This window comes from Onychostoma macrolepis, chromosome 09, assembly GCF_012432095.1.
Source record: "Onychostoma macrolepis isolate SWU-2019 chromosome 09, ASM1243209v1, whole genome shotgun sequence".
NCBI classification, from domain to species: domain Eukaryota; kingdom Metazoa; phylum Chordata; class Actinopteri; order Cypriniformes; family Cyprinidae; genus Onychostoma; species Onychostoma macrolepis.
The window spans coordinates 31946855-31959181 of NC_081163.1; the positions used below are offsets into that span (position 1 = coordinate 31946855).

The 12327-nt window shown below is 36.0% G+C and overlaps 1 protein-coding gene across 1 annotated transcript in view; it reads right to left on the minus strand.

Annotated features, from left to right (window-relative positions):
• Window positions 1–386: 386 nt before the first annotated feature.
• The window catches only part of cckbrb (cholecystokinin B receptor b), a 36889-nt gene continuing 24948 nt past the window's right edge, over window positions 387–12327 (minus strand). The window contains exons 2-5 of the mRNA XM_058787068.1: window positions 7853–8101; window positions 4855–5116; window positions 3365–3492; window positions 387–2456 (exon numbers count right to left, since the gene is read on the minus strand). Of these exons, the coding sequence (XP_058643051.1) occupies window positions 1927–2456; window positions 3365–3492; window positions 4855–5116; window positions 7853–8101 (1169 nt within the window). The 3' untranslated portion in view covers window positions 387–1926. The remainder of the gene's footprint in view (window positions 2457–3364; window positions 3493–4854; window positions 5117–7852; window positions 8102–12327) is intronic.

A 12327-nucleotide genomic window follows, 5' to 3' on the forward strand; every position in this document is an offset into this window, starting at 1 on the left:
AGGACCTTAATACGCTTATAGCTATGAATTTACAAGGGCATGTGAAAGCAGTCATAAATCAGTCTATGACATTATGACAGATTGGCATGAGTTCATCCCAATCAAGAGATTTAAGGTTTTCATTCAGTTGAGGTCACCTATAACCACAGACTGTGAAGGCCACAAAGGACAACTTCAAAAACAAAACAAAACCTCTGCAGCTCAAAAAATGCCAAAACCAGTATCCAGTCTACAGACCATCATCATTAAGTAATACTGTAGAATATTGTGACTTTTGTAACACAGTCTCACTATAAATATGTGTCTCTAAATACATTTCTGAAAAACTGAAAGAAAGAAAAACGTACCTATACATACGAATCGCTGCAGTTTCCATTTGACATAAACACTAGAGGCAGTAAAACTCTGACAATTTTTATTCCTTCTTACATAAAGTATGATTTGCAGGTCCACAGTTTTGATTAATAAAGCCTAATTGTCACACAACTATTTGAGGAATATCATGTTATGAATTCAAAACCTTTTTAAAATGCTGCGACATCTGAAAACTTTTGAACGTTAGCAGCACATATCCAGCTTCATATGTATGGGTTTCTATATTCAGTAGGTTAGTTCGGTAGCTCACGCTTGGAGTTCAACTTGAGAGGTGAAGAGCTTGGGTACGAATCCCGTGAAACTACGGTTCAACAAAACAGCTCAAAGCGGCATATAAGGAAGGTCAAATGGCACGGTTGCATCAACAAGTCCGTTTTTATATCAATTTTGCATTTGTTAACACTACCGGGTAGGTTTAGGGTTGGGTTTGGTGTAGGGGATATTTCCAACATCATAGAGCATTAACGTTTAGCGGCACTCCCTGCTAAATTATATTTGAATTATGAACCACTGCTTTATGTACCTGAAGCAACATAATATATCAACGTAACAAAAATGTTGTCAGGGTCACGTATTGAACCCGCGTTTTAGCACCGCTCACTGGACATTTCACTTTGAAACTGCCTCGAAACTTGCAGTAAGGTACGTAATAACGATGCTGCAGAAATGTATTTAGAGGCACGTATTTCTAATGGGCCTGGAATTTTAGTATAAGCCTGTTGACTCAGACTTTGGAAAGCTGCTATATGTCAGTGTTTTAGAGTCCTGATCTTATGAATGAAATCTTTCCTGATGAACCTTGACCTCAGAAAGGATTTTAAAAACACTATGCAGGCACTTAAAACTACAACAAAGGGACAATTTAACATAAAGTGTAAGGCTGGCATTCTACTAGCCATTTTAAGTAATTTACATAGTCGTATGAGCAAGTCGGTTAATGTAGCTGTCTCTCAGTGAGCGCTAACAGCTCCACAAACTCTGCTTCCTGCTGAGTTGATGGTCTTGCTGACTCTGATAACATCTAGCAAGTTCGAAATTATCGCTCAGTTGATAAAGGCAACCAATGAGCTTCCTCTCATTCCGAAGAGCCATTGTTCTCTCTCGCATCTGATCCAAACTTTTCCTCAGCAAACTCTACGCCACAAACTCTACCTTAAACGCAGATTGTTATTCATGGTAAAAAATCTTCTACACCAAAACGACATCCCGGTTCAGTCAGAAAGAATTGTCGCAGACAGTCTTTTGGTGTCTTTTTTTGTTAAGTGAAAGTGACAGACCTTCGACAGAAGAGGGTGAGGTTGGTGTGACCTTCCCTACCGAGTTGTTAGATGCCACCTTATGTATATACATTTATACAAGTCTCTAGTGTATATGTAGCAACGTGAGCAATCATGGATCATAAAACAATGACCAATGTTGATGTAGCATGTGGTTTGCTTTGCTGCAAGTAGGTGATAAACAATCAAAGTCTTCCACCAAAGTAAACCCTCGGAATATGTCAACGTCAACTCCAGTTCGTCTCCTTCTTGCCCAGCCTTTGTCCTCTGAGAATCAGCATGGTCCCATTGTGCTGACAGTGGTGTAGTTGAACTTAGACATGGATGCTCCAGTAGCAGTAACCTCATCGTCACCTTCCCTGAAGCCTCTTCTGCGGCAGGGCCAGCAGCAGCAGGAGAAGGTGGTGAAAAGAGCCTTTCGAAAGCGCTTGTTCATGAAACAGTAGATGATTGGGTTGACGCAGGCAGATGTGTAGGACAGCAGATGGATGAATGAAATGGGGGCTCCAGAAAGAGCCCTGTGGGCCGAGGGAAGGTCAAACGCTTTCCAGGTATTGACGGAGTACAGGGGCATCCAGCAGATAAAGAACATGGCCACGATGACAATGAGCATACGGATCACTCGCTTTTTGGCCATTAGTTTAGCCTCGGATGTGTTGCTGCGGGGTCGGTCCACCTTTGCAGAGCCTGTTGGGGTGAGGACTGACATCTCCATTGAGTTGGGCCTCTTGGACACCTGGATGTAGCAGCCGTCTCCATCATCGCTGCTATATAAGACAGTGGCGCTGATACCATTTTTCATTCCTAAAAAGGAAACATTGCACATTCCTCAAAAAGAATCTCAGAGGGAGTATTTAAATAAATACAGATCAAGGGGAAGCTTACATTTTGAACTAGATTTGCATTTTCTGAATAAAGTACTACTGCTTGCAAGGCAGAATTTAAAGTGTCATTGTCGTCAGCTACATTTTAAGTTTGGAGAATTATTATAATTATTATAATCATATATAATTATTCTTAGGCCCTGTTTACACTAGTGCGTTTTCATTTTAAAACATTTTTAAACCCTTGTTTCTTTCACTAAACAATAACCTTCATAAGACCCCACAGCAGGTTGTATTTTGACATTCTTGAGTTTCCTTCTTTTGCACAAATTGTTGCCAATAAAATGGGAAAGGAAATGACATTTCACTAATTCAAATGAAAACATCTTAATGGTAGAGTGGTGACGCAACGCTGGAGAGTTTGAATGCTAGATTACTGCAGCCCAGGGGAAATGGAGACATATTTATAACATTAATAGGATGTGATTTAGAGTAGAACGGTGGAATTCACGATGAGACATAATCAAAGCAATCCAGCAGATATAAACTTGTAAGAGCGCCATCAATGAGCAATTTAAGGGTAAAATTCAAGATTATATTTCCTGCTTTTTTCTTCTTGCTTTTTTAGGGGAGGTTGCGGAAATGTTGTCCAGCTGCAATTATATTTTCGAAAATCCAATAGGTCACATTTCATTACTTAGGAAATTGAACCTCATTCACAAACAGATGGCCATGGCTGTACACACAACCAATTAAATCCTCAGGGTAGGTCATCTAATACGATCACAGTGACTAGCGTGTTTAATACCCAGTAGGATGGTCTGGGGCTTACTAAAACATAACACTAAATTAGACTGTATTATGTTATTGACTTCATATTTGTCTCACCACTCTGTCCCTTCTTCTGCTCCAGTTCAAACTGTATTCCACGGTAGAGTTCTCGAGAAATGAGTCCATAAGCAATGATCATCACCACTCCAGGAATGAAGAACAGAACAAATAGCAACAGGATGCACCTAAAACAACATTAAAACATTTTGAAACACCATTTTGAGCAGTAATTTACCTAAAAGTGAAAATTTAGTCACCCTCAGGTTATCTAAGATGTAGATGAGTTTGATTTTTCATCACAACTGATTTGGAGAAATGTAGCATTACATCACTTGCTCACCAATGGATCCTCTGCAGTGAATGGGTGCCGTCAGAATGAGAGTCCAGCTTTTCACTTAACAAGATGTTAACTGATGGACTGGAGTGGTGCGGATTATTTGAGGATTATTGTGATGTTTTTATCAGCTGTTACGATGAAGAAACAAACTCATCTACATCTATAACCTGCGGTCTATTCCTTTAAGATATAAATACACCCACTCACTCATACATTTGTCTAAGAGTTATGGTCTGATTTAATGAAAACTGTTTCACCTAGACTATTCAAAACATTGTTTATTCTACAAAAGAGTTATTTATTCTGATTATACTTCTGAATTAATTTAAAAATTGATAATTATCCTCAGAAGCGTGTAGTCATGCTTTGGCATAGCTTGAAGGGAACATTTTCACATTTTCGTGATGTGCCTAACAACACCTCTTCCCTGTAATGAAACCACTTTAATGCCCAGCCTCTCGTGGCATATTACTGTAACAGAATATGCAGAAAGAATTAGAAAAATGTACAAGCAAACTCAGAGGAACATGGAGAGAGAGTACTGTTGTCGTCCCTTGCTGTCTACCTTGCAAAAGCTGTCATAAAATATAAATGTGATGCAGGAGGCACCCAGCTGATGTTTAAGACCCCGGCTCCTTATCAGAGCGCTGCACAGTGACTCTGTCTCTGTTTCTCTGTTTTTGCCTCTTATGTTGAGACAAACACAGACAGTCAATGATGTTACAGTATGAGTAATAACAGGATGCTTTTCCAATTAAAGGAATTTTCAGAGTACAAAACAACTTAAGCTCTAAGGACAGCATCTGTGGCATGCTCTTGATCACCACAGACAATCATTTAGAGTATGTTAGTATACAAATAATCAGGTATACACTTCCAGTGAAGTCTATGAGGTGTTCTGGAGGCTTTAAAAACAAAAATGTTCTTTTATTGTACCTTACTGTTTAAAAGTTGTTGTTTTTTAATTTATCTGATAAAAAGTATAGTAAAAATATTCAAATAACTTAAAAAGCTACATTTTGTACACATATTGCTGTAAATTGTCCGAGCTGTGGTGTTGTGGTTTGTGCATGTGCTCAGGACATGTATACAGACTGCTGGCTCTGGAGAAACCAGATTTGAGTCTGACCTAGGTCATGTCCCTTTTTCCACTTTATTGTCCTATAAAATAAAGTCAGATGAGCACTCACAACTGTACTTGAACACTCACCACGCTTGCTCCACCTCACTCTTTGGCCAGTCATGGCGGCACATGTGAGCTGTAATGTTGTTAGGCTTGATGAACTTCACCAGCGTGCTGAAGATGGGATAGGGTGTCATAATGAGGAAGGACAGGACCCAGGTGGAAGCAATGACTTTGTAGGCGTGGGATCGGGTCTGCCATGCTCGGGACTTTAGCGGGTTGCAAATGGCACTGTACCTCTCAATGGCTATAGCCACTAGACTGAAGGTAGATATGCAGACAGAGACGCCTGTAATAAATCAAAAGAATTACACTGAAAAAAAAACTATTGTAATTTTAACTGTAAAAGACTGTAAAAATTTTATAGTAAGAACATGTTGACTGGCTGACTAGTAAGTTACCTCACTATAAATGGTGAAAAACTGTAATAAATCTAACAAGACATTTCACAGTTTACAGTAATTTTGCAATATACAATTTTACAGTAAAATATTGTTAAATGTACAGTTGTTGGAAGTGAAAAGTCTTCTTGTAATTTACAGTGAAAACCCTAAAGTGGCATTCCCAGAATTCCCTGTGTAAAGTGTCACATTTGATTGTTTTTCATTTAAATAACTGTTTGTTAATTTTAATTAGCATGTATTAGTTATTATATAGATTAGGGTTTTATGTTGATGTTTATTGCATTATTTTAGTGCCATGTTTATATATATATATATATATATATATATATATATATATATATATATATATATATATATATATTAGTAATTACCCTTTTACTGTAAATGTAACTTAAATCCATATTAAAATGTGAATACCATATTTTTAATACATGCCATTGTACCATAATTTTCAGGTTTTTTTTTTTGTTTGTTTCAGTTCTTCATAAAGAAATTGGTATTGAGACAAGATCTTGTCTAAACGGTTTATCCACCAAGTTTTCTGATTCAGTTGCTCCTATACGTATTCACTGCAAATCTGTATTTATTTCCCCGAAAGCTTGATGCTTTGCAAAATAGAAAGCAACAAAGTCCTTAATATGTTTTTCTAAAAATACAAAGCTCAGTGAAAAACATTGCAGAATGGCATTCTTGTTGGTGAGCATTGTAAAGCGAGATTTCCGACAGCCCCTCATGTTTGAGGAATTACTGCCCGGATGGCCCGAGAGCTTTGATCTGATCTCGCCCTCCGCACCAGAGCTCATACCAAGGAAATTGTTCTTTGCTTTACAAATCCCCTTCCTTCTCCGCCCCCTTGAAAAACAAACAGTGGGAGGGAGGTTGTGGTTGGCACAGCATGTTGGATGTGCTGCCCTGTCGCACTCTGACACTGTGTGGGCCGCAGGCCACTCACACACACTCAAGCAAATAAGATCTGCTCTCTTGTGAACTGTGTCATCTCCAGGGCCTCCACCAGACAGTCAACATAATGCAGGAGAAAAACATCCTTTAGAATTGCTATCTGATCACCCGTGTATGCCAGAAAAAAAAAAAAAAACATGACAGTGTAATTGTTTTCAGGCCACCACACCTGAATCATTCCTTGTGCCTGTGACTTTTATGCAAATGCATAACAATATGGTCCACTGCTGTCCAGAACAGAATTGTCTTTTGACTTTTTTGCCCCATCAAATCACTTGCCAGCAGCCCTCGTGTGTCAGATTTAACCTTGGAATTGTATTGGCTGTTGCTGGATGAGCCTTGACTTTCATTTAGGGAGGTAGTGATCCATGAAACAGTGCAGATCAAGCTGGATGCATTTATACATATGTCTACATCAGTGGCCAATTTCTCAAAGCGAGGGGCAATGCCAAAATCTGACATCTTGCTAACTGTATTACAAATGAATAATAGTCTCACCAAGCCATTTTGACTTGTGCTTTATAGTCTGGTCCATATTTCAGTTTATTTGTGTGTTTTTTTTTTTTTTTTTACAGTATGTATTGTTTAGGAGCCAAAACCTGAAGTACATAATATTACAGTAATAGATTGTGTGAAGAAAAAAAAAACATATTTAAAAATACAGCGCAGCAAATTGTGATAGTTCATGAAGACTTGTCTTGTGAATATTAATTAAGATGAATAAAAAATGGTTTTGAAAAAATGTTTCAAAGTATAGATTACATTAACCTTTTTTCCCCTGCTTGTTCAATTTTCTAAACAAGTCGACTTTATTTCTGTAGTCGGTTATACAATACGGAGCCCTGCTCATGACATGCGGTAATGTCATATATACAGGGCTTAAAGTTCTCTGGCACCGTGCTGGTGTTGTGCCGAAAATTGATCATCTGCCGAAAACTGATTGCCATCTGTAATCACTTTTTGGCAACTGCATTTTATGGGTTTATTGGCCATTTAAAGGTATTTCAACAGGTAAAAATGACTGCATGAGCTATAATCTGTCAAATATAACCCTCATGCATGGAATCAAGTCATTTAGCTCATGCAGTCCTTTTTACCTGTTGAAATACTAATAATTCAAGCAATAATTCTTCACCCCTGGGTCTGTACAGCATCAGCCCATCACCAAGATCCAGACACTGGAATCATCTCTTAAAAAGTGCTCCTTACTATACCATGTATTGTACTACATGCATTGTATTGCTTTTCTCCAACATTAGATCATAATATGATGAATTACTGCTGCCAGGATAGACAAAAATTTGTACTGAAACATCTTTAAAAACTCAAAGGAGATGTGTTTACACAGAAAAGAATGACTTCATTTAAACATTCATAAGGATTCTGACTATTGCTGACTGTGAAGACTACATTAAAAGTAGTTCAAATCAATATCATTCAAAGATTTGAAGCCACGTAAAGTTCTGCAGATCTTGGCAATAGCATTTGAAGCCTGTGATTTTTATCAGTGCTTGTGAAGACGATCAGTATACAGACTCTCCCTGGGTGTCATATGCCAGCATTATATTCAGTGCAAAGTAGCTGTTCTGTTTTTTGTGATTTATCGGGTACATTGGTAACATGCCTCATTTAAGATTAGAAGAAATGAAAGTCCATCTCACCCATAAGATAGGCCACAATCTTGCACATGGCAGCTCCAAAGATGAAATCCTCCAGCAGGTTGGGAATAAGAGTGAAGGGCATGCAGAAAATAGCCATCATGAGATCACTAATGGCCAGGGAGAGCAGGAATGAGTTGGTCACCGTCCGCATTCGCTTATTCACCACCAAAACCACAATGATGAGCAGGTTACCAAACACACTCAGCAGGAATATGAGAGCGTATAACAGTATGCGCAGCGAATCCATTTCTGAAAGTCAAAGATCAAATAACAGATCAACATATTAAAGGCTTTTAAAATTACAAAATATAAACAACACTTGACCCTATAATGCCTAGCTTATGATATCGGATAGGTACATTTCTAAGGCCTCTAAATTATCAACATGATCAAAACTTTGCTGAAAACCTGTTGTACACAATCTACTACATGCCTTTTGTCGTCCAATCGATATATATATAGCAAGTTAAAGGCCTTTTTAGGTCACACTTTAGTTTGGGTAAGAACTCTAAATGTTAACTAACTATTAACTACGACTTTTGCCTCAATAAACTTCTAATTTGCGGCTTATTAATAGTTAATAAGGCAGTTGTTAAATTTACGAATGCAATAGGATTAGTATTAATGCAATAGGATTAAGAGATCTAAAATATGGTCATTCAGAATAGACATTAATATGTGCTTTATAAGTACTAATAAACAGACAACATACAGTATAGTAATAGGCATGTTAATGAGCAACTAGGTAATATTGAGAATTGTTCCCTAAAACTAAAGTGTTACACCATACATCATTATTTAGAAAAATCATTTTGAAATGTATCAAATATGAAGAAGAAGAAAAAAAAACATAAAACTGAGCATTTAAATATCTTAGTAAGATATGTTATAACACTTATATGCATTTTGTGTAATAAAAAGTTTATATATGCTTTATTATTATAAAGATATCATTGATTGAAAGATTTGTTCAAGTATTTCATATGTCAGGCTCTACAGGGTTAATGTTAGATTATAGGAAATCAAGTCGGTCAATGATGGGTTAAAAGTCTTGGGAAAGGTATGAGAGGAGAGTTTAAGTGGCATTTAATTGCTCAGTTTAAAATCACTTATCACTTTTAAATATGCCAGATCATTGCACATATACTGTATTTAATTACTGTAATATTCAAAAGGCCTCAGTTAATGAAATTCTCCACACTTGCCCGTGATTACTTTTTGAGTTTATTTTTCATACCGTCAGCAATTTCCTGGTGGAAAATTATATATAATTACTAGTATATGGTGAAATGTTTCTCCTTAAAGGTATATATATATATATATATATATATATATATATATATATACACAGTGAAATACACATTTTCTACTCCACATCAGCTGGTTCTAAAGCCCTTAGAAAACATACATTGTTTTTTTCAGCAAGTTAAATTTCCCATGTGCTGTCAGATTTTCTTGCTGACTTGCTGAATATTTAGAAGCGATAAATGCCTCTAATGGTCCTCAATGCAACCACATGCTAATAATGGAAAAAATCCAGCCATCATCAAATAACATCCTCAGAATGTAACAGCTCACTCAAACACTTAAAGCTGTGTGTTTTTTCAGACACGGCTGATGGTTTGTGTTTTTCTAACTTATCTCTGTGGCCATAAATCCGAATTTTTACACAGGGAATCATTCTTTCTGACATATCCCATCACTTTGTTTAAGCAATGAGTTGGAAACTTGATATCTGTAACTGAAATGCTAATGTGTAATTGGAAAGTTGTCTGATTATTGATCAATCATAGGGGAAATATGGTGACTAATGGAGAAAAATTGCATGATTACTGCAAAACAATATTAGACTATGAATCATAACTCTGCTAGAATGTCAGAAACTTACAATGCATTAATTTAATAGTATCATAAATATGGAGCCTTTCATAAGCCACTTCATGTTTATAGTTGAAACCAAAAAGTTCAGTGTATTCTATGCGGGTAACTTTATTTATATTATATAAATAATTTTATTATTAAATTTTCAAGTCTTTTCCTGCCAGCCACCGCCACCGTTTTTGAGCATTTTCACTAAATTTTGATTTTTATATGAATATCTGAACATGAAATAAGAAAGAACAGAGCCTCTCCTTTAAAAAAAAAAAAAAAAAAAAAAAAATAATAATAATTCTACTTAATGCATTCTTTTTTATCAACACTTTGATAACACCGCATTTTTTTACATATGCATGCTTACTTACATATGCAATATGTTTCTGCATATTATTCCCCGTTTTAGACTATATAAATTTTGCATAAATGTTTCATAACATACATATACAAAGAAATTAATTTATCATATTGTTGGGGTTCCTATAGAGCTGAAGTGGACTGGAAGTAGAATTTCCCCTGAGTTTAATATAGACATGGCATTTCATACAAGACAAGATAGTGCCACAAAATAAATAAATAAAAAGAAAACATCTGTTAAGAAAAGTGATGGTGTTTTATATAACATTTCAAAATTGTTCTTTGTTTAGATTTAAAGAAGGGCAGGTTTAATGATGTAACCAAAGATTCAAGATATCAAATGTACACTGTAAAAACTCCAACTTGCAAATTGTTTAAAAATTAAAAATTTAAGTCAGGTGAACTTTTTTTTTTTAAGCAAAATGTTGAGTTTACACATCAAAACAAGTTAACTGAATGTTTACTATATTTCGCTCAATGAACATAAATAAGAAAGTTATATTTTGACTTCTTCATTTGAGCGGTTAACTTCACATCACTGTGCATGCGCAAAGCACCACCTTTGGATTATACACGGGATTTGCAGCTTCAAACATCAACAACGATGGGGAAAAGGGAGTCTCCTTGACAAGGTAAGTTATTTTCTACCTAGATGTAATATAAGTAAGCCAAATAAACACAGTTAGGTTTGTAAATGTTCCTAAAAGAAAGAATGAACTTCGTGTTGAAAGAAGTCTGGCGGCTAACTAGTTAGCGAGCTTTGTTTTTCACGAGCAGTTAGCATTTGAAAGGTAACGTTATGTATTAAGATATATGTTTAGAGGTACAGTTCAAATGTTTGTCGATTACTGGTGCACAGTTTTTTATTATTATTATTTTGTTTAATACTGTGATACCAGTGCATATGTGAAACAATTGTTGTATTTATTCAGTGGCCAACAAAGTATATGATGACATCGCCACGAAGAAACATGCATGAATGAGAAAATAAAGTGCAGGATGTGTAAGATGATAAACGTGCTTGTTCGCACACACCCGCAGAAAATAAGCGATCACAAATTCAGCATTTTTTAGCAGCTTAGTTCGCTTAAATTGTCAGATACACACAAAGTTATATCAAAATGTCCATAATGGTGAGTATTCACGTAAACAGTCAGTTGTGTCAGGTCTGAAGTGAGAGTCAACAGTTGAGAGAAAAATTGCCTGTGTATCACTAAATTCGATCCGTGCATTAGCCTCATAAACCTGCTGATATATGTTCCCTTAATGTTACAAAAATAAAAAGTTAAGACAACACTCAATGCTGAAAATACTAAAACCGGTTGTAGAATTAGTAGTTATACAGAATTGTATTATTATTATTTGCTATGTTTTAATCATTTAATGTCAATATTTAGTGAAATCTAAAATTGATGTCGTTTTTATTTTATTTTTTTACTGCAGGACACAGAGCCAGAGGATGTCCATTAAAGGGGATGAAGATGAGCATCTTATCTACTGGAAGATGATGTTGCCACCATCCACTCAAACCCAGAGGTGCCTAGCTGTAGTACTAGAGACGCAGATTGTGCTGGAATATATACATGACCTTACCACTGCTGTTGCTGTCCTCTTTGGCTTATTTAGTTCACCCAAAAAATGAAAATTTGAAATCATTTACTCACCGTCATGTCGATAAGACATTTGTTCATCTTCAGTACACAAATGAAGATATTTTTAATGAAACCTGAGATATTTATGTCCATCCACTGAAAAACTATTCACCTAAAATTCTGACGCTTCAAAATGGTCATAAAGAGATTGTAAAATGAATCCATATGAATCAAACGGTATTAATCAAAGTCTTCTGAAGAGACGTGATCACATTACACATTACGCATTTCACAATAAATGCTGCTCCATCTCTGCAAGTGCCGTGAGTTTGAGTCTTATATAAAGTGTATTCATGAAAAAAAACAACACAGAAATGATATATATATTTTTTTCAATTAGCATTGCATTATAAGTACACTCTAAAAAAGATGGTTCATTAAAGGTTTGTTACGTGTAGTAACACTTCTATTTAGAACCGAGTTTAGGGTTCTTTATTCCTGCCTTTTTGTTTTTAAAATCTGTAACTGTCAGAGCACCTCATTACTGGTTTTCTGGAGTTCAACCATCCAGCTACACAGACTATCAACAGTTTCAACAGGTAAAATGATTTCTTACAATGTCAATAACTTATAACGTTCATATTGTAACTG